The sequence below is a fragment of the Electrophorus electricus genome, chromosome 20 (assembly GCF_041902795.1).
Source record: "Electrophorus electricus isolate QZ-2024a chromosome 20, ASM4190279v1, whole genome shotgun sequence".
In the NCBI taxonomy this organism is placed as follows: Eukaryota; Metazoa; Chordata; class Actinopteri; order Gymnotiformes; family Gymnotidae; genus Electrophorus; species Electrophorus electricus.
Window position 1 is genome coordinate 7,432,397 of NC_137516.1, and position 23,985 is coordinate 7,456,381.

At 44.4% G+C, this 23,985-nt stretch overlaps 2 protein-coding genes across 4 annotated transcripts in view; one reads left to right on the top strand and one right to left on the bottom strand.

Annotated features, from left to right (window-relative positions):
* The window catches only part of prickle2a (prickle homolog 2a), a 34,145-nt gene extending 32,795 nt beyond the window's left edge, over window positions 1-1,350 (bottom strand). The window contains exon 1 of one of the 3 annotated variants that reach the window (XM_081703436.1): window positions 1,001-1,350. The gene's annotated coding sequence lies outside the window, so the exon portion shown is untranslated. The remainder of the gene's footprint in view (window positions 1-1,000) is intronic. The other 2 variants (XM_035536350.2, XM_081703437.1) reach the window with 2 other exon arrangements.
* A 20,594-nt stretch (window positions 1,351-21,944) lies between these two features.
* Window positions 21,945-23,573, top strand: rho (rhodopsin). Its single transcript, XM_027015006.3, has one exon. It carries the CDS (start codon window positions 22,033-22,035, stop codon window positions 23,089-23,091), a length of 1,059 nt encoding a protein of 352 aa, XP_026870807.2. The 5' UTR covers window positions 21,945-22,032; the 3' UTR covers window positions 23,092-23,573.
* The last annotated feature ends 412 nt before the right edge of the window (window positions 23,574-23,985 follow it).

A 23,985-nucleotide genomic window follows, 5' to 3' on the forward strand; every position in this document is an offset into this window, starting at 1 on the left:
AAAGCTCATCCCTCTCAACTGTTCTTTCAGAGATCTGTCACTCCCTCTTTCTTTCACACACACACGCACACACACACACACACACACACGCACACGCGCGCACGCACGCACGCGCGCGCGCACACACACAATCACAGGCAGAAAGATCTCTCAGTTTCCACCCACGCTCCGACAGAGCAGAGAAGGCTTTGAACAAGGCTCATAGACACACACACACACACACACACATAACCGTAACGAAGCGCACGCGGTCAGTTGCATGCACACGGACTAAAAAACACACACACTTGCTCCCCACCACCAAAATGTATAAACATGTAGCTATGACATTTGCTTCCAATGTTCTTAGAAACATTTGCTTCCAACACACACCCTAACACACACTGCACTGTCTTGATTGCCGTCCCCCACACGACTATGGACACTCCACATACACACTCATGCGTACGGATGTACTAAACACACACACACACAAACATACAGACACAAACAAATATAAATGTGCAAACAAACACGCACACACACACACACACACACACACATACACACACAGACACACACACACAAACGCACACAAAAACACACACAAACACACACAAACACACACTCGCACATGGCACGCGCACGCATACGCACACTTACTCTGCATTACTTAGTGACTAAACAGTAACTGCGCCACTGTAGCTCCGCAGCAAACTTTCTGGACATTTCTAGACACTCCCATCTCGACAACCAGTTGAATGTCACAGCAAGCCAGGAGCAGCCCTGCGCTGTGTAGCACCTCCTCGTCCGCACCGCTCCGAGGAGCACATCCTAAAGCCTGCTCATCACTCCAGCTCATCCCCCAACTCCTCACGGACGTACGCGGGCTGAGGAGCATGCTGGGTTCACAGCAGATGCGTGCGCTCGCTCCGTATCCCACACCTCCCACACCCACCACCACCACTTACCCCCCCAAACCCCCCCAAATCCGAGACATGCAGCGGTCTGAGACACTCACCTCTACGCCTCTCTGTTTTTCCCCCACACCTCTTTCTCCGCGCACGCTCGCCGTGGGTCTCTCTGCTGCTCGCTGAGCTACAGTGGGGCTCAGAGACAGAGAGCTGGACGAGATGGCTGGACTCTTCCTCTTCTCTGGACCCCGCCGAGCAGACGCGGAGGGCTTGCTTTACTTCTGGGTCTTTTTCTTTTTTTCCCCCCTCCGGTTTCTTCCCTCGGCTCGTGTTTGTCGGGAGAGAGCGAGGGTGTGCGTGCGTGCGCGTGTGTATGCGAACAGGAGAGGGGAAGAGAGAGTGCATTCTCTAAAAGAGAGAGAATGAGAGAGAGAGAGAGAGAGAGAGAGAGAGAGAGAGACAGAGCAAACCCCCCCCCACCTCTAAAACCCCTGTAGGTGTGAGTCATCTGCTCTCAGCCAATCATGGATGAGATGACTGACTTTAATTAGAATCACAAGGGGGCTCAGAGAAAAAGAGAGAAAGAGAGAGAGTAAGAGAAAGAGAGAGAGAGAGAGAGAGAGAAGGGGAGATGGGATATAATAAAGCGCAAAAAGAGCTTGATAAAAGAGATGAGCATGAAGAGTGTAGGAGGAGTACAGAGAGGGAGAGAGAGAGAGAGAGGCAGAGAGAGAGAGAGAGAGAGAGAGAGGCAGAGAGGGAGAGAGAGAGAGAGAGGCAGAGAGAGAGAGAGAGAGGCAGAGAGAGAGAGAGAGAGAGCAGGAGAGAGGGAGAGAGAGAGAGAGAGAGAGAGAGGTAGAGAGAGAGAGAGAGAGAGAGCAGGAGAGAGGGAGAGAGAGAGCAGGAGAGAGAGAGAGAGAGAGAGAGAGAGAGAGGTAGAGAGAGAGAGAGAGCAGGAGAGAGGGAGAGAGAGAGGCGGGGGGGCACCTACAGTAGTTCTTATGCAGTTCTGGACATTTGTAGTTGAATGACAAGTGGTCTTTATGAATATGAGGTTATTGAAGTGAGTTTTATAATACCAGCATGGCCCTCATCTGTCCAGCACCAGAGTGTATGGCTACACAAACAGATCAGTGCTATACCCGTCACATTCCCAGACTCCACGTCTTTTAAAAGGGGCCAAGCAATACATCACATCTGAAATTCAGTCTGCTTACACCCAGGTTTCTCATCAACTCTAATGCAACAGAATCGAAGACTTTTCGGTCAAACAGCCACAACAGTAGAAGTGGACCTCCAGTAGGAGGTTGGATTCGTTTGGACGTTAACTCATATACATTTGGCTCTAGAGGGTCTTTAAAGGTTCCAGATTTACCCAAGATCTGATTTGGTCCTGAATGTCCACCAAACCTGTTAAGGCAAAGGACCAGTCAGCCCTCCAATTCGGTAACCCTCAGCACACAAACCTGGAGCTAACATGGTATCAACATTCTGAAAGGCCAACAGATCATAGCAGGTTTTAATGTGGAAGGGAAAGAAAGAGAGAGAAAAGAGAGAGAGAGAGAGAGAGAGAGAGAGAGAGAGAGAGAGAGCACAACAAACACAACATGAATACACATAAACACAAGAGAACACAACAAACACTGGAAGGATTTTGATTTCTCTCAAACACTGCAGATAAAAATTAGAAATTGATAAACCCCCCCTAATCAAGAGCAAGCTGCAGACACTGCTATCACCCGAGCACCCTCCCAGGCTCTCTGCTAGAAGAAACCACATGCTGTTCCCCTTCGAGATTCATCCAAGACGACGACGAGCTCCCACGATGAGCCGCTGTTTGTTTATTAACCTCTCCACAGAAACAAAGTCGAGATGACAAACATGCTGATGAAAACCGAAGAAGCGCGGCGAGGCGGTCTGGAGGAATGGGGGACGCCGAGCCTCGGACAGCCGCCGTCCTGTGGGGACGCACTACAAGGGTCTAAAGGTCATGGAAAAATCTTTGTCTAGACAGTTAATGGACAGACAGATCGAGGGCATGTGTGTGGTGGAATCCTTTAGACTTTTATTGACCTGTAAAATGAGGGAGGCCAGCTCCATCATATCAGGTGCGGCGAGGGCCAAATCTGGACAGAAGACATTTCTATGCCAAAAACGAAGCATTTATGTTTGGCAATTCTGCTCATATTCTTGTTTAAGTGTGATTAGTTATATAGTAAATTAAGTGTAAGACAAATAACGTTATGCCCAATTTACATTCAACTAAATTACACGTTCCTTAAAAAAATGAAAACACAGTCGGGGATACTGAATAACACCGTCTTGCTGAACATCATATAAAACTAGTGAACATTTAATGGCTCAGGAGTTACATTTTTGTTGCCTGTGGTCTGCAGTCTGCCTGAAGTCTTTATGTTGTTTTAACCTTGATGGCAATCTATGGAAAAATTGGGTTTTTCCTCACCTTTGCCACAAGATCAACTCTATACAACTAAAAAACTTGACCTTACCCTGTCCCAGTAACTATGAAACTTACTGTGTAAGAGCTCAGAAACAGTCCTGAATTGTCCTGGATCTTCTGATGAACTACAGGGCAGTTTGATGATTCGGTCAGCCATTAGGCCAGTCTGGACCTTCTGATGAACTACAGGGCAGTTTGATGATTCGGTCAGCCATTAGGCCAGTCTGGACCTTCTGATGAACTACAGGGCAGTTTGATGATTCGGTCAGCCATTAGGCCAGTCTGGACCTTCTGATGAACTACAGGGCAGTTTGATGATTCGGTCAGCCATTAGGCTGATGACAACTAATACAGTAAATACTGCACATGAAAATCAGGGGTAAACAACAAAAACAACAGTAACAACAACAAAGATGATGCAAATTAATCTAAACCCCCAAATTATTCCTGTCTGTCACGGATAAGGCCCCTACAGGGTTCTTCATAAAGATGCTTGTGCATCCTCGCACATTTTTGAAGCTGCTAGTTGGGGATAGCGGAAAACGGATAATAATAATGGAGAGTTCCTCTCATCCCCTCTGTTGCTGCCTGACCAAACCGCACATCACCTTCGGGGAGGAGGGAAGCGTGCAGAGGAAGCATCAAACGAACCAGTGGGAGGAAGCCGTACTGAAGGTCATTCACACCAATCCCCATCAAGCTCTTTGAGACATCCGCTCTGTGCCAGATGCGCTTCTCGAGCAATTCTCAGGACAGTGTATAGCCACAGGACACACACGTCTGCGTTCCCTGCTCGGACTGGCCGTAGTATTTATTCGTTTCATCTTTCTATTGGCCTTTGATCAGAACTTGATTTTCGACTGTCACTTTGTTCTGCACTGTGACGTTCGAGCGTAATCACTAGACAGCGCCGCTTGAATGCAATAATTCTACACTTTACCGCCATAAAGCCTGCCAGTGTGCCTGATTACTACGTACCGTCTGGCAACTTTGTGTCTTTGTTGGATTTGGGGTTTGCTGTGTCATCTGTGCTTATACTGTATGCTGCTATGACATAACCATTTTCCCTCAGAGGTCAACAATACACACACACACACACACACACACACACACACACACGCACTCTCTCTCTCTCTCTCTCTCTCTCTCTCTCTCTAGCTTGCTATCTTTCTATCTACATGCACATGTTGGGATAGGGTGCACTTTGACACTCACTTTCTGGTGCTAAGCTTCCTGAAGTGAATTTGTGCAGTGGGCAGCTTTTGATGCTACCTGAATGTATTATTAAACTGTTCATTTTGGCAATCTCTGTCTTATGTAATGATTTTGATAGATACTATCTAGGACATCACAAATGTCTAAAATCAGACTATCAGAGTTCACTTTTATGCAATGCCACCATCTATGATTACAGTATAGATTCCATTCAGACTTTAGACTTTTTTGTGAACATTACGCTATAGAGACATATAAATAAGATATTTTTCAGTCTGGTATTTAAAAAGCTATTGGACCATTTCAAAGAAGCATGTAACATGTTTTGGAAGTTTGTGCACTTTGTTATGTCTTTCCGTGACTCTGCATTGGCTAAGAAAATGTATTAGCTCTACTTACGTACTTAAACAAGCATATCTAGAAAGAGAAATTAGGGAGAAATTCATGAGCCTGAACAATCCATCGCTGACAAGCGGATCTGATCAGCTACCTGAGTTCAGTGGTCTGGGCAGGGCAACCACTTCAGAGAAGCCTGATGAGAAAGAGATCTAGAATCTAGAAATAGATAAACAAGAGTTTCCTGCTATAGCCAAACTCCCCATGGACACCAAAGCCAGGCTAATCAACACCATCTTAACTTCAATCGTGACAGCATGAAAAAACCTCGACAATGACAAAGGAATACGGAAGGCAAGCCCGCCACTGGCAGAATGAGATGGCTGTGGAGAGGAGCAAACGATCCCAGCTCCAAACGGAGAGGATCAGAGGGACATGGAACACCACGCCAGTGATGAATACCATCACCTCCTTAAAGCAGCCACTCTTGCTGAGCGCAGAGTTTAACACAAAATGTCATCTAAGCGAACAAGAACGAGGCAACGCTCCAAAACTGATTAAGGCAGGATGAAGACAATGGCCACGGGACATAGGCGTCAGAGGTGACCCACTTTCCCACTTACTGGTTTTCAAGAATCACAGGAACCATAATGGTTAAAACACCTCTAAGGCTTTGACATTTGATTGGAAAGAGCAGACAGCTTGGAGTTGATACTTTATTAATCAGCTTGGTGACATGGGGAGCCAGACTCCAACATTCCCCCAACATTCCCATTTTTAAGGAGAGTGTTTGGGAGTTGGCTGAGCAGTCCGTTAGCGTAGCATTACTCGGTTAATGAATGGACTATGACAATTGACAGCTACCACTTCAAGACTACAAACGTAGCCTCAAAAGTCTTAAAAGATTTCTTCAATACATCCTAAAACCTTTTATTACCCTCAACTTTTTCTTAATTGCAGTAACATACTCCACACTTTGAAAACAATAGCAGAGTTAACTAGCCAGTTAAACGAACACATGGAGCTCCTACCCACCAAATCTACTTGGTCATCTGTGTTGTTAGTCATGACCCACCCACAGATGAGGACACTTTTTGTGTCTTAAACCACTATGGATTAATTATAGACGGTGTATATGATCAACCATGTTAGCAGTGTTTCTAGAGTCAGTGTTGCTGGTAATTCATAGTAATGAACCCAGTGCAAACAATATATTAATCTTACCATAAAACCCTAGCAGTTGTGCTTAAAATTGTACTAAATTATAAAGAATGGAGTAATTTGGTAATATAGTTTAAAATCAAGTATTGTATATTAAATCAACAGTAATAGAAATAACTTTTACAGCTATCAGAAGCCAACATGAAGGCTTATGTTTAAGTTCTCACTGTGTTGGGCCATGATTACATAAGTAAACAAGAAGCAGGAGAAACAAAATTAAATTCAAGAATCATAAAATAATAAATATGAAATAAGAGACACTGGAATCCAAAGCCTACATTAAAAATATCCAAAGTGGCTGCTCACCAAACTAAAAGACTCACATCTGCATTTTGTGATCACACGTTCTCACACCTTAGTTTCTCTAGCCTAGGAGGTGTGCTGTTTACAATCAATATCAAACTCTTCATTGCACCTTTGACTGTGTCAAGACAACAGCAGCAGAGTAACGGTGTTGACCGTGAGCTATGAGCTCAGGAGATGACATCTGCAGCGGAAGACACGGCGGTCGCCTCTGTGGGCCACGGGGACGAGATGGAGAAAGTGTCACCCTAGATATTGCTTGCTATCAACAAGTACTGCTGGGTCCTCAGCTGCAAAGGACAGTCTTCACACATGCGCACAAGCGTGGGTGTGCGCACACACATGCGTAGACACACACGCACTGACACACACACTCGCGCACACGCGGAGTCACAAAGAGTGTCTCAAGGCTGCTGCTGCAACTAACAATAAACACGTCAGAAAACAAAGAGCACACCATGAGTGCCGGATGGAAAAGAGATCACTTCCTCCGTTTCCTTGTTCTCTGACGCACACTGGCTAAATGCAAAATAATGACTGTGAATCTAGTAGACTGGTGTTGTTTCACAGAAAATGGATGAATCTTGAACGAGAGAGGGAAATGGAATGCAATATACAGAACACTGTTTGGTCCTTTCATTGAATCAGCAGGAACAGCAACACACCCACACCTACACACCTTATATTTTGATTTTTGGTGCTCCCAATTTTGATCCCTTCAGTGCACGCATTCATATCCATATTCTTCCAAAGGGAATTTGATTCCCCGTGTAGGCATCAAATTGATCGGCTCATCTGATTCAGTTCACTCCTCTGATCTGATTCATTTAACTTGTCTGAACTGACTCAGGTGACTCGTCTGAACTATATCTCTATGGCTTTGTTCATCTGAGTTCTCAGTGGTCAAGCTGATTTGTGTGCCTGGCTCTCGCGGCTCTTAATTCAAGCCTTGTGGGGTTAGTGTTAGTGATGGATGGCTGGAATTGGGAGAGGAATGTCATACATGATTTTATTCCACAAACACAATCAGACAGTCAAGGAGCATCTCCTTGGCACATCTGTGTGTGTCCAGACACTCTGCTTATGAAGGTGTGTGTGTGTGTGTGTGTGTGTGTGTGTGTGTGTGTGTGTGTGTGTGTGAGTGTGTTATAAAGATGCATGAACTCTTTTACCCAACATAAAAGAAGAAAATTCAAAAACACTTCAAAACTACACATCACTCACACACCATTTAGCACATATGCACACAGACAAACACACACACACACTCGAGGAGATTAAACTGAAAGGTTAGTAGAGAGACAAAACGATTCATTAAAAAAAAGCTTACGTTACACTTTCCCCCTCGTCTTAGCGGCTCGCCCCCTCTAAGGAGTAGTGGGTGAGAGGAGGAATCCGCACCTTGCTCCAAACCAAATGAGACTATCGCTAGACAAACTTATAAAGCCCGGCTAATTCACCCGAGGAGAGTTCGCTCTAATGAGTTCAGCCAGCGAGGCGGCCGAAATTGACCCCGGCTTTAACTGAAATGCTCCCACACCCTACCCTGCATGCAGATGACATCGCAGAGTCTGTTCTCCACGCAGAGCACTGCACAGCAGTTCCGATCTCAGAAACGAGCCCTAGCCTATAAGCGCCTGCAAGTGCGTTCTGATACACCTTTCGTTAAGATCTCTATTTACCATCTTACAATGGTGGACAACCACAGCTGGTATGGTATACCCAAACAAGTCCCACAGGCTGCAGAAACAGAACCGTAATGCTGGTGAATCATGTCTTAGGTTGGGTTTAGCAGCTGACGTCAGTGCGATTTGCTATTTCATTGGTTATGTAATTGTGTAACAGTAACGGTTAAATGCATAGCGCACGCATAATAAGTGATTTTCGGTTGATTTTGCCATTAGACAACACATGGTGGAAATGTTGCGTCTAAACACAGCCAAAGCTCACTTCTGAACCCACCAGTTGGTTTCCAGCGTCAGCCGTACTGTGCTTGGATAACAGCATGTGTGTTTAAGCCATGTTATTTCATTTGGCTAGCTTAAACACTTTAACTGGTCCACAGCAAACCATCCTGTTATTATCCGTCAGATGCCCCACAACACCCCCCCCAACCGCAAACATACACACAAACACAAACATGCACAGACACACACACACACACACACACACACACACACACACACACACACACACACACACACACACATACCAGACTGCACACGGTACTATTAATGGCCATCGTAAGAGGCATATAAATTAAACAGAGGAGCAGTGAAATATAAAAGAAAGCTAAAACAGAGACGTCCAAGGATTTTGTGCAGTGTGTTTGAGCGAGCCACTCTCCACCGGGTCAGCTTTCGACGAAAAAGGTCAAATGCCCATTTTCATTTCTGAGATTTCTTTCTCAATAGTATCATCAGATATCCATGGTGTGTATTGGTAGGTGTATGTGTGTGTGACAGAGACAGAGAGAGAGGGAGAGGGTGTGAGAGAGAGAGAGAAAGAGAGAGAGAGAGCAAGAGAGAGAGAGAGAAATAGAAAAAAGAACAAGAGAGAATAAATATATATTTGTGGAAAAGAGACAGCATCAACATTCCTAGATGCAATCATCTAATGCAAATTCTGTGTACACACAAGCACGCACACACACACACACACACACACACACACACACACACACACACATTGATTCATATATATGCATACAATGGACTCAGAAAGTATGCAGACTCATTTACTTGTTGCGCACTCCATTGTGTTGTGAATATGAATTTGAATGAATATAATTGTCATTTTCCCTGTCAGCCTACACTTAATTATGAAATACATGGTTTTAGAGTGTTTTGAAAATTAATTAAATAACAAAGACTGAAATCTCCCATTTACGCTAAAAGTGCTCCAAAGGTGCAGAAAATTTATTGGATGGACATCCATCTCTATAGAATTCCATTAATCAGGCTTTTAATGGACAGGGTGGCAAGCCATGGAAGCCAATGTTGAGTAACAGGCATATCACAGCTTACTTGGGGTTTGCTAAAAGGCATGTAAAGGCATGGCAACATGTGGAAAAAGACTCTCCGGCAAGATAAGAGGAAAATTGAACTTTTTGGGCAGAACAGTAAGCACAACGTATGGTAAATCACAGGCACTGCACATCACCTGGCTAATATCCTCCCAACGGTGAAGCATGGCAGTGGCAGTATCTTGTTATGGGGATGTCTATCAGCAGTAGGCACCAGGAAGACTGGTAACAAATGAGGGCTGGATGGATGCAACCAAATATAGAAACTATCCTTGAAGAAAACCTCCTGCAGAGCGCACGCAGACCCAGACTGGGGGCCCAGTTCAACACTGAGCACTACAATGACCCAAAGCATGCAGCCAGAATAACACCCTGGAGTCTCTGAAAGTCCTTGAGTGGCCGAGCCGATGCCCAGACTTAAACCCCATCAAACATCTGCCCATAAGATGGCGGTTTACAGATTTTCACCATCCAGTCTGTTGGAACTCGAGCGGATCTGCCATGAAGAAATGCAGTAAAGTGCCCAAATCCAGATGTGCAAAGACTGTACAGATGTATCCAAGGAGAGATGTAGCTGTAATTGCTGCCAAAGGGGTTTCTACAAAGCACTGAATAATGGGTCTGAATACTTTTGTGAATACAAGGTTTCAGTTTTGATATTTAATGAATTTTCAAAACTTTCTTGAAACATTTTGTCACGTCATCATTCTGGGTGATTAAATGTAGACTGATGGGTAAAAATGGCAATTATATCCATTCATATTCAAATCCACAACACAACAGAGTGTACAACAAGTAAATGGGTTTGAGTTCTTCCTAAATCCACTGTACACTGTATTTCATATTAAAACATATACATCATGTTTATATAGCAGAAGATCTGTATGTGCCAAGTACAAAGTGAGAAAGGTGTGAAAGTGGACATGTAAAAGCAGTAAATATTATGATATATGAAATATGTCTCAATCATGTGAAAGATATAAAGCCAACATCACACCACGCTAGATCTGGGCAGTTGTAGGCAATTTTCATAGTCAAAAATCAGACAGAGGCCAGAGGCTGGCACAACTTGAAATCACTACTCAAACACACCAACTCAACCTGGTAATTAACTAATGATGTCAATGCATAGTGTTTTAACATGGCAATTATCAAAGTAGACTCAGTTCTTCAGGACCACAGCTGGATACTCTGGTATAGACAGCATGAAACCCCTCTGTAATGAGTTCCAATAGCTAAAACTTTAGTGCATTAAAAATGCAGACCCAACATTTCACCTCACCATCTGGCTTAATTATTTTTATGAGACTTGGCTTCTATGGATCAGTAATGACAGTAATAGTCAGTAATGACAGGAAGTTGTCTTCCACATCTCATGCGGACCACGTTGAAGAAAACAATCAAGCAAAACTAGCGTGCTACACATGATGCTAATTAATGGAAAAAGAGTTTGTGGTGTGCACTTCTTGGAAAATACCAGGGCGCTTATAGGATTCTAAGGTGGGTACAGAATATCTAGAATTCCTTACAAAGTACATGTGGAAGTTGCATGCTGGTGATTGCACACTAACTCCATGGGTGGGGGACATACTTTCAGAGCAACGCTTTCTCCAGAAAAGTCACAAAGGAACGACAGTATATTCGTAAATGATAAACAGTTGATAGTCTCACATGCATTGCACCTGCCTCACGAATTGCATAGAGGTTCATACTGGAATGTCAATTTCTTCTTGTTCAAAATGTAGTGTAAATATACCAGGAACAAAAACCAAGAGCTAATGGCATCTATAAGTTCTGTCAATTATTGATCAAAGCTGTGAGACTGTAACCAGATTACAGATTACTGATACTTGTAGTGGTGTAACAGATTACAGATACTGAACAGTTTTTTTTCCTGGATTTGTACTATCTGAGAATATCCACTCTGCATTTTTCACTAGCCTCAAACCCTGAATATATATTGAGCTGCCAGTTTATTAGGTACAACTCCTCTATAGCTGTACAGGCTACCATAGTGGTATAGGCTACTGTGCCTTTTAAAATATATTATAATAATAAATAAAGCCTGGAGTTAAAACCTGCCCTTAGCTCAAAACCAGGTTACTCACTGATATAGGATGAAACAGGGTTTATACATGGTACCTCAATCTGGATCAGTTCAGATCAATTTGCTTTCAACACCTCCCCCTACTCCTCCCACTACTCCTCCCACTACTTCTCAGTCTCCGCCCCCTATGTCCTAGTCACCGCCTCCTACCTCCCTGCCTCCATCTTCTGTGCACTACTGAGTTCATTCTCAAGTATCTCAATACATTTTGTCAAATCTATAATGCTTCAGGTGATGTGTACTTATATAAACATAGAAAGTGAAGGTTTTCCTATAATGAATCAACTTGAATGGTATCCATGCAGGGCCACAAAGCTACGAGGATTTGTGTTTTCTGGCCACTTAGGAGAGCACAAATGTGATCAATAAGCAACTGTCAGTCACTCTGTGCAAATACATACTCTCTCATTCTGGCTCTGCCACCATGGAGCCAGTGTTATAATTCATGTGAAACAAGAACACCAATCAGCGGGACAATGAAGAGGTCCATTTGTCCGCGGTGTTTGTTCTGGTGTCAGCAGGGGATATGGGGTTGAGCACTGGGAGCTAGTTTGAGCAGAGTTGCACTGACAATCATAGCAAATCCACTAAAGCTCCATGATCCACTGACAATGTCGCCTTCTGTCCCCAAAAGCTGTCCTTGTGCTGCATGTGTGTGGCACATGTGTGTACACACACACACACATGCTTATTTGTGTCTGGGGAATGATGGTGGCAGTACCCCAAGAGAATGGCAGTGTGAGTTGATAAGATATTGACTGTTCTCTCTCGCTCACATTCATTTTCTCTCTGAACACACAAAACACATACACTTCATTGGTTCCTAATTCTATTTTGGACCTTACTGGTTAAAAGGGAATCACATAATCATGTGGCTTTATAAAATACTGTTGTCATTGTGTAGACATCAATCATAATCCTGACATATTATTTTAAACTAATGAATTGAAATGCAATGGAGTTCTACTACCACTCTCCCATGAGTTCTAATATTTTAAACCACGACTTTAGCAATGATTAAGGCTTTCTGTTTCTGTATCAAGGATTGTCCCATCTGTCATGCCTTAGCACAACTCAGCCGCGAGCTGACTTTGTTTTGTCTCACCTCATCAATCACAGCCAATCTACGCAAGACCCCTCGACCAGTCAAATCAACCCAGTTTCAGCAGCAATCCTATCAGAGCCCGTCCGAACCTGCAGGAGTGCCAGCTGAGCCAATCAGCACACGTGCTTTACTGGACAGCGTTGTGGCCACATGGACATGTACGCACGCTACACGCTTCTCGAGAGGCACCAGCTGGCGGATGGCGTCCTCAGCTGCCCACTCGCTCTCACATGCGTGAGGACAGCAAAAAAGCCCCGAACGCCGTTCGGCCCTGCCGCTCTACATTTCGCGATGCTTTTTTTTTTTTTCCCTGACGGGAACAATGCGATGAATCACACCCACCCCCCCATTCGGATCCTCGGGAACAATTAAACCGCAATTCTTTAAACGAGTCAGAGGCAAACCTGCGGGCCGGAGGAAACGCAGCGTATTCATCACTGGCACCTGAAAGAACTGCATTATTAATGAGAAGAATCAATCTCAATTAAAGTTCAGTTCAGGAAACCAGCAGCCCCGGATGACAAGAATGGCTCGCCAACCAATAGCTCTCAGATGGGCAGATTCTCCAGCTCTTCAGTGCTACATTTCAAATCTTTTATGACCAGCCCAAGATTTATACAGGCTATTTCAACTGGTTTTTCACGAAAATGAAAACCTGTTAACCTGCTAACTACTATTGCCACATTTTCAGGGCATTGTTTTGAACAGAAAATCACTTTTAACATTAGCAATTAGCAACGTAATGTGCGGTGCAGTGTTTGCACCATAGGGCACACCTGATCCTAAACAATTACGCCATGCTCCCTTGCTGTTGTATAACCACGCAGAACAATCTTCAGACGTAACGACTACCACAAGATGGCCGCCCATTTCACTCTGATTCAACCACCATCTTTAATAGTCGGCAATGGGTATTGGAGGCCTATAAACCTGCCTTTGAGTTGCTGTTACTTCACACTTAGAGCGATGGTCCTTTTTCATGTATTCTCTTTGGTCCATCCACCATACCTACAGTATCTATTATTAATAATGTATACTGTACATGCTGTGATTATATATAGTGAAAAATAGAGAGAGAGAGAGAGAGAGAGAGAGAGAGAGAGAGATGCATATGGGTGTGTGTTGTATGTAGTAATGTATTATACGAAAATATATCAGACCTTATTGTAGTACACTTTTGGGCTACCATTAATCCAAATTCTTATGTGAGAGAGTGTAATAGACTCACTTCATTCTTCAGTAACATTATCAATCCACAAGAGAGAGAGAGTACACAATCCCAAATGCGCATTTATGATCTCTCTCTCTCTCTCTCTCTCTCTCTCTCTCTCTCTCACACACACACACACACGCGAGCGCGCGCGCGCGCACGTCGTAATCAAACCACCAGGAACAAAATAACACCATTTTTCAGCAGTGAGTCAGAGCCCGCGAGCACAGTCGCGGAGTGATTAATTTCCTGCAGTGTACCGGAGGCCTGACGGAACGGCGCGTTACGCTGTCCACCGCGAACGGATACGGCCCGCTCTCCCCAGACCGGGGTGCGTCGGGGTGCCGTGGGGGGCGGACTCAATGGGGCGGGGCGGAGGGGGCGTGTGGGTTGATTAAACCCGGCCGTGGCCCGGTACTGGAGAGCCGGCTAACTACAGCCCGAGACAACCCTGGCTCCCCCCGCCCCGATACCCAGTGCCATGGAAACCAGACACGGGTTTTTTTAGTCTTTGCGCACAGGTGCAATGAGACTGCAGTATGTAAATGATTCAGGCGAATGCAAATCGCGGCGTGTGAACTGTGAGCTCGGTGCAGGTACCGTGTTTCAAGCGCACGATGCTGTCACGGGTCCCATAAATCCGACACTCGTATAGATCGGTGTGTGCGTTCGACCGTGTGCCTTGGTGCGGGTTAAAGTAACCGACGGGACTCGTACACAAAGTGAACGCATTTCAGCTTTAACGACATAAGTGGCCGCAAAGCAGATTTGTGAACATGGGGGTCTAGACCCCTAATGACCAAGCCAAGGGCGACAGCGGCGAGGAAAATCTCCATGAGACGACACAAAAGCCACAAAAGCCTTTGGAAGAGTAGGGCTCGGAATTCTTCCTCCGGGCGATGGCGTCTAGTGGGATTTTGACGAGAAAAGTCCGAAAGCCGGTCTAAGCAGAGGTGCTCGGATCAGACTGGAGAACCGCGCCATTGCTAAGAAGGCGGGATCAGATGAGAGCAGCCGGCAGTGACATTATTCTTCACAGGCAGCCATATTCACAAAAGAAGCCTGCGCAAGACCGCCAAGGCCCTGGCCTCGTAAATCTCACTTACTTTTGTGAGCCATGAACCATTACCATCAATGGTAGATGTAACGGTAAAGGGTTTTTTTTGTTTTTGTTTGTGAGTGTGTGTGTGTTTGGTGTTGGGTCAGCCATTGACTTGCGCTGTTTAGTGTTTTCCATTCTCCAACACAACCGTAATTAGCAAAACCACCCGGAACTGAATCGAGCTGCTGCTGTAGAACATTTCACAAACAAACCATCGGAATTACAACCAAAGACAATGGAGGTTACTTTAAACAACAAATAAATCTGAATATATTAAAGAATACATGTGAAATACATAGTAAATACGTAACCGATGAAACACGGATCAAGAACAGGTTACCAAATGGTAGGTTTGTATACAGAAAGGTGATTTTTGATTGGACATAGGAGTAGGTTGATGGCGATGGTTATTGCAATGAAAATGGAACATGGCTTGTTTTAGTCGTTTAGATTGCAACCGATTATGTGGGTTCACAGAAAGCGCCACAACACAGTTTGGATCTGTGCAGCCAAGAGTGACCTCTGCTGGTTGTTAAGCAAATTGCATCATTAACGCTGCAAAGTTTCAGTATGTGGGAATTACGTTCGGTAAGAATATAACATTGTGTCAATTAATTCTGGGAGATTAATTATTAAGCCAGCGAGGTAACAGAAGAGGCTTGAGCTACAACAATAACTGTCAAATTGGAACGAATTGTTTACTATGAATTCTGTTGATGTAAACAGAACAGGAAATTAAAAAACAAGAAGTTATCCCTCATATTCTGTTATGTGAATAACAATGACTATCATGACAATCATCAGGATGCTCTGGGATGCAGACACACACACACACACACACACACACATACATGCAAATCATTGTTATCAGCCATGAGACTGTGAGGAGTTTCATGCCTGTGGGAAAATCAGTTAGTTTAACAGCCCATTACTGAGAAAAATAATGGAATGCATAATATGTAGAAATGACCATGGTGTGTGTGCAGGAGAGGATTTAGAGGTTTTGCCAGAATGCTGTGATAGCAAGAGAATTTCAGAGAAAAAGGAGATATACGCATGCCAAAACCAACATCTATATGTACAGTATCACTATTGTGCATTTTGGTGGTTTAAACTATGCTAAACTTGCAATGTTGGATTAGTTAATAAACCACATTTGCATCAGAGGGTGGGGCCACTATCAGAATGATGGAGAGAGAGCTGGGGAAGTTGGTGTGCTTCTTCCTCATTTTCAGTATAATAGATTTTCACAGTTTCTCCCAAGCTGTCACATCTGCTTCTCCAAGTTACATGCAGTTAAAACAACTCACCGGAATTCAGAAGAGGACTCACATTCATAAGATGTTTATTCATTTCACACAGGTTTTAGCAAAGATTTTTACTAATGCTGTAGTGCTTTGTAAATAAGTAACCTACCTCCAAATCTTCAATCTGATTTGAGATAAATAGGAAGACTTCACTCAACATCAAATCTTGTCATTTTTTTTACATCATGCATTCCTTTTTTCGAGCACTTTTTTTTTTTTTCAAAGTCCAAATATTTTTTTCTTTTCATATATTTCATTTTAATAAACCAGGGATATTTATCTAACTAAAGCTAAAGTGAGATAAACAAACACCCAGCAATGCCTAAATCAATGGTAAGGGTAGGTCATTATTTATATGGCATGCAACATGGCAAATTTCTTAACCAGCAGTACTTAACTGGATTCAGACTTTTATTCTGAAAAATTCAGGTGGCTGAAGCAAGCCATGCTGCTGAAGATCTAATGCAAGAGCAGTGAAAAATTGTTCTGGCTGGCCTAATGGCTTCTCTCTACAGACTACCAGTGTGCAAATCATCCCAGTTTGATTTACAGAAGTGTGGCCTGGTGGAAGCATTAAAGAGACTGAGGGTGGTAACAGTGAGATACTGCTTCATGCATGACAGAATCCCAGCTCCTTTATTCAGCAGGGCTGTGCCATGCTTCATCTGGCAACCAGTAAAAACAAAAGCATACATTTTCATTTCCATAGGGGGGGAAATAAATGATAAGTTTGGGTACTAGATATTGAACATCACTTAATCTTGGATTTTGCCTTATTATTATCTATTTTGTTATTATCTTGATTGTGTCACTATGAGGAGCAGGTTTTGTTCATTACTTGAGGATAACCATAGATCAGACTGAACACCTGACTGATCAGACGACCCTCCTTGAAGGACGCCTCCTCTTGGAGAATGCTGAGTCAAAGTTTATTGTGTGATGCCGTGATACAGTGAATGGCTCTGAGAGTAAGCCAATTACGTGAGGGGACGAACCCTGTCAAGCTTATCGACACGCCCGGTAATAGACACGGTATACACAGTATCTCCATTTATTAAATCCATCGTAACTCCTTCCCGCCGCAAACCTGCCACTTCATCGGCGCAAATTAAATGATCGCAGCGTAAAATGACGCTGACCGTAGCAGCCACAGACCTCTAGCTGTGTCACAGGTTGTAGGAATGTCAGCTGACCCTCAGTAGACAATAGCAGCTGTTCATCACTTATGGGAAGGAGAGAGAGAGAGATGGCAGTACCTTCTGCTTCCAGGAGGCCTTTTTAAGAATACTCAGCAAAATATTCGACAAAAAACAAAGAGAAAAGGTTTGTCAGCCACTTGATTTTCCAAATCACAAACTCACTCTGAACTTCATATGTCTAGTTGGGTACATTACAGCATGCTAAACTGAGACTGCTGAACACCCTGCCATGTCACTGTGTTACAGCCTTTGTATCAGTTACCTGTGCAGACTAGAAACAGGAAGCCCGTGTTCGGTTTAAAGCTGGAAGTTCCTGAGGAAACCTCATGGAACATTGGTTCCTCACAGAAGTCTCCATTATCTAGCACACTCACCCAACTCACTCCTTTTCAAAGACGGAAATCACTCTTTTGCAACAGCACAGAGAGTTCGAGTGGCGAGAAGCAGCCGTAATCATGGAAACCGCTCTGGAACTATAGCCCCATAAAGAATCCTCCATAGGGCCCAAAGGGTGAATGTGAGGCACACTGATGAGCAGCTTAGGGCCCTTAAGTGTGCAGCTCCTTCTTAATCTTTAAATCCTTTCCATACAATCCACTGAGGGAAAAAGTGCTGTGTCTACCGTCTGCCCTCTGCTTAGGCCGAGAGTAGCTTCAGTGCACGGAATACGGCAAAAGACATTCAGATTGCCGCAGAAATCTGTTTTTAAGATGCGCTGGAGGTCAGAGTCAGGCTGCCACGGCACTGCTGTAACTAGGAGCGGAGGTGTAGGGGTAACTGGCTTTGTGGGGGCACTAGGTCCGAGGCTACGGTGTAATGTCTGCGGTACAGTCGGTATTTCTGTGACCCTTATGACTCTCGAGCCCTCATTGTGATAATTGGGTGATTCCCTCAGCTATGACTGGTAATTGGAGGGTGATGCAATAATATCATTGATAGTTATAATGCTTTATGGCCGTAGACGGATATGATTGCTAACAGTCATAGAACTGGCATCCATTATAATATAGCTCAAGAGGAGGCTATTTTTGATCAGTCATTAGTGGTTTAGTGGCTACCTAATGTATAGAAGGAGAGGTTAACCTCACATTAATAAAAGATGACACTCCAGAGCATTTTATACCTGACACAGACGTGATAGTTCTGATGATTTGGATCACAACCCATACACTCGAGTCTGACTACCTGTTCCTCCCGAATGGCCTGTCTCCATCTGTTTTGCAGTGGTTTAAAAGAGTAATGTATCAAATGTGAAATATTTGAATTCTAGGTGATGTCAATGCAAACCCTAAATTATATCTATGTGAACTCTAGGTTAATGTCTGTGTGAACTCTAGGTTATATCTATGTGAACTCTAGGTTAATGTCTAGGTTACACTCAATGGTTGCATCTCATCCATTCCAAGTGGTTGAGGCCTAACATGTGGCTTATCCCCGCACACATCTGGCCAACAACCTAATGCAACATAGATCTAGCAATTCGTTGCTGAAGTCTCCAATGTATGAGGTCAATAACATGATTAGCTGAGAAGAATTTCAATGTATACGTATTTCAACTATTTACAGGGAAATAATCATAAATTCTGTGAAAGGACGTTGTCAAATCTTCGAGGGTTCGAGAGTCTCGGCCATGTGCGTAAAATGTCAGGGAGAACTGTATACTGAAACACTTAGGGGAGGCTCTACAGCTGTGCATTATGAAACACGTTATACATGCGTAAGTAGGGGAAGGCGAGGAGAAGAAGAAAAAGCCTGTGTAAATACAATGATATACACAAGACAATCCAGAAAATAGGCAGGACAGAGAAGTGTACGCTCTGGTTATGTAGCAGCAAGCACAGATCCTAACCATGGACACTGTAGTGTGTTAGACTACGTGTCATGGGTAGGAATCAATGTGTGTGATGTATAGTGACTATAGACACAGGAGAGCAATGGATAGGTAAAGCCAAGTGGTTTTACCACAGTTTACACAATAAGATATAAATACATGGATTGTGTAATAAATATGATAATATATTGCACAACGACAGGACCAAGTCCTCAGCAGTGGTGTGGTGAAAATACTGCTTTAAGAACTGTTGCAGTATGTCCAAAAGTGACAGACTAGAGAAGAGGTTGTCTATGAGTGTCTGTGAGGTTATCGCTGTGACTGGAGACGTGAGAAGAAATGTGGGCGGACGAGGGATGAGGGATGACTGGATTACGGTTAGAAACTCTACTTCAGTCCGCCGGTTCTGGACCGAACGCAGCGATAACGTCTTCCTGGTGGCAGTTTGGTAAACAGTCCATGCGGTGGGTGACTGCAGTCCGCGTGGTATTTAAGGACCTTTCTTAGATGGCACATGTGGTATCCCACATCGCTGGCGACGATCTCCCAGCCTGCTTTGGACGTGGCGCCACGTCCAAAGCAGGCTGGGAGATCGTCGCCAGCGATGGGTTCATCTGCTCGAACGGCTCCCTGAAGGGCCCTATGGCCGCCAAGTGAGTGGCTGCCGAACCAGACCGCATCGCAGCCTGGTCAGGACGCTCAGGATTAAAGAATTAAAGATTTTTATGAAACCCTCCAATAAGGCAGTGGCATCTCAGTGGTTAAGGTACTTGATTTGTAATCAGAAGGTTGCTGGTTCAAGCCCCATCACTGTCAAGTTGCCACTGTTGGGCCCCTGAGCAAGGCACTTAATGCTCAAGTTGTACTCAGTCATAATTGTAAGTCACTTTGGATAAAAGTGTCAGATAAATGTAAATAGGTTGTTACACAGTGCCTTATAAAATAAGAAGCACCATGTTTTAATAAGTCCATTTGGTCACAAATGAGCATATTAACAGTTATTTCAACACTAAGGCTATAGCTGTGTGTGTGTGCGCGTGTGCACGTGGAGCGGGTTGGGATACCTAAAACTTTCTCGTCAATGGGCACCAATAAGATTTACATCAAATTTTTGTGATGTGAAATTGATATTACAGAATGTACAATTCTTGGGTTAAGACTGTAAGGTGTCAGTTTCACAATTGACTCAGAACACACCCCATATCATCGTATAAAAGGTTTACGTTACATAAACCGGCTCAGAAGTAACTCTCCTGCTCTCGAGAGATGTTCAGCTGTTCCTATGAAATTACAGACAGCCAGAAAGTAATAGAGCGAATGTTGGGAATGTCCCTCACGAGTTTTGCAGCTCTGGGTGTGGAGGAGCTGGAGGTTTGCCTGTCTTCAGGACCTGCCAAGGCAACAATACTGAGATGCCCGTTCCCATGCAAGCAGACTTATCCTGGCAGGAAATGGAATGCTGCCCTCATCCTTCTCTGAGTTCATCTCTCTAAGTGAGACATCACCCTGCTGTAATGATATTCCTGAAGATTAAGGCCAATGATATCACTCAGGGTATCTTTTGGTGCGACATGAATTTTATCCCCTGTAATCTGTTGATAATGTGATACTTAGATACCATTGGTCGAAAGCCCTTAATGTTAAATTCTAAACTGGCTGGATAAGAGCGCCTCCCAAATAATGTCCAAACGTGCATCTCACAACAGCTTCTGAAACATTTGTGGTTTCCACATGAGGCATTCTTTTTTGTACAGCACATTACGTAATCCGGTATTCAGAAGGCTTTACATAAACAAGAATAAAACCATACAGAGCATAAACATAGAAACTAAAACATGTTTATAAGTCAAAATATACTTTTAAAAGAAAAAAGGAACAAGTTAGTGATTTAAAAAATTTCACAGTGAATAAAAAATAAATAGACAGGAATGGTTGCAATAGCTAATCAAAGTCCCATATCATGCTGGTCAAGATTCTCTGTTAAGTCTACAGGTTTCAGGGCATCAGGAACTTGAAGCAGGATTTCACATCATTCCAGCCCATTTTATGTAATTGGAAGGCAAGTGGATGTTAATTTAGTGAGTTGTATTTAGTTTTATTAAGTTATAACTTCAGGCAAACTCATTTGTTTCTTTCCCTTTCATTTGAGTCGCAAAATTTCAGAATTTTGGCCCACGCAAGTGCATGTTGTGGCAAGCGGTATTTATTTTATTTTAAGGCCCATAACTTTTACTTTTAATGTAGTTTAAAGTCAAAACATCAGGCCACTGCTGCTATACAAAGCCACAATACCTTTATTAAATGACCAAGGAATTCATGAAGGAAGGTTGAAGGAATTTGTGTTGGTCCTATAAGTGCTACTCCTTACAAATAGCCGTGTGTGAAGAAGTGAGCCATTTTCCCTGAGTTTAACAAAGCTTACTGCCGATAACCAGTCAGCTGGTGTGGATCTCTTCCAGAGTTGGTCAGGTAACCTTAATAACTTAGTGAGTCACCAGATATGCAGCGGTGCAACGGACAGGATTATTTTATTATCTGTGGCCTAAATCATTTCGTGCTGACAGCCTGGAAAGTTTGGGTAATCCCAGGAGCGTTATAAAGCAAAGGTGGCACGCGGCGAGTCCATCTGTAGCCCGGTCCTGACCCGTCCCACGGTGGTCCCTCCGGCATAGCCAACGAGACCCACAGCAGGGAGAGTACAGCACCCGACCGCAGCCATGAACGGGACAGAGGGGCCGTTTTTCTATGTGCCCATGTCCAACGCCACCGGCGTTGTAAAGAGCCCCTACGAATACCCACAGTACTACCTGGTGGAGCCCTGGGCGTACGCTGCGCTGGCCGCATACATGTTCCTCCTCATCATCATTGGCTTTCCCATCAACTTCCTCACGCTGTATGTGACCATCGAGCACAAGAAGCTGCGTACACCCCTGAACTACATCCTCCTAAACCTGGCCGTCGCCGACTTATTCATGATCTTTGGGGGCTTCACCACTACCATGTACACGTCCCTGCACGGGTACTTCGTCTTCGGCCGCCTGGGCTGCAACCTGGAAGGGTTCTTTGCCACCTTTGGCGGCATCAACTCGCTCTGGTGCCTGGCCGTGCTGTCCGTGGAGCGGTGGCTCGTCGTCTGCAAGCCCATCAGCAACTTCCGTTTCGGCGAGAATCACGCCATCATGGGAGTGGCCTTCACCTGGGTCATGGCCCTGGCGTGCGTGGTGCCGCCCTTGCTGGGCTGGTCCCGTTACATCCCCGAGGGCATGCAGTGCTCGTGCGGCATCGACTACTACACGCGCGCCGAAGGCTTCAACAACGAGTCCTTCGTCATCTACATGTTCAGTGTGCACTTCCTGACGCCCACCTTCACCATCTGCTTCTGCTACGGCCGCCTGGTCTGCACCGTCAAGGAGGCAGCCGCCCAGCAGCAGGAGTCCGAGACTACCCAGAGGGCCGAGCGGGAGGTCACCCGCATGGTCATCGTCATGTTCGTCGGCTACCTGGTCTGCTGGCTGCCCTATGCCCATACGGCCTGGTGGATCTTCACGCACAAGGGCGCCGAGTTCGGGCCTCTGCTCATGACCCTGCCGGCCTTCTTTGCCAAGAGCTCCTCCATCTACAACCCCGTCATCTACATTTGCCTGAACAAGCAGTTCCGCCACTGCATGATCACCACGCTGTGCTGTGGCAAGAATCCCTTCGAGGAAGAGGAGGGGGCCTCCACCACTGCTTCCAAGACCGAGGCCTCTTCCGTCTCCTCTGTGTCCCCGGCGTAACGGCCGCGACGAGCGCGCCGTACCGACTCCCCCACTGAGCTCCTCCCGCGACAGCCACCGAGACCGAGACGAAGGTTTCAGCCCAGAGAACCAAGCAACTGCTATCACGCAAAAAAAAGTAATGTCTGTCATTTCACTTTTCTGTCTTTTTATGGAACTCAGCTGATTCGACATAAAGATAGCCGAGAGAGAGTACAGACCGCGTCCGAGTTGTTTATGTACATTCAGCAAGTCCAGTGTAATTGTGTATGAGATGTTTTTGTTTTCTTTACAAATGTGGCAAAAGGAAAAATATCTTAGCACTCTTACTGTTGGACTCCTAACATTACTGGCTTTGATGTTAAAGTAGACGCATGTAATCAAGGCAACATAAAAATCAAATGCACTTTGCAAATGGAATGCCCTGTTAAACCTGAGCTGCACTGTTAACCCAACATGTTAAATTAGTATCTTGAAGCGAATAAAAAAAGATTTATCTGAAATCAGCGTTTTGGTGTGTTTGAATATTAAATTATTCTGCTTCTCACTGGATCTCAGTAAAAGGTTACGAGAACACTTTAAAGATTTTTTTTTTGCGTGTAAAAGAATGATTTTAAAAATAACAATGAGTAAAGATAGTGACCTAAGAAAGTGATTTGAATATATTGGTAGATGCACCGCAGAGGAAATGATAGCATCTTACCTGGCAGGTCTACACTGGTTTAGGTCTCAGTCACCTTGGATTAAGAGCTGTGCAAGGTTTATGAGGCATTATATCACGCATGTGTATGACTACGAGATAGAAAGGATAAGCACTGATGTACTTATCTCTCATAAGGGCAGTGTGACAAAGGACATAAGCAGATCACAGTTATTTATGTGTAGGTCGCATTTTACATGCAGGGAAAGGATAAA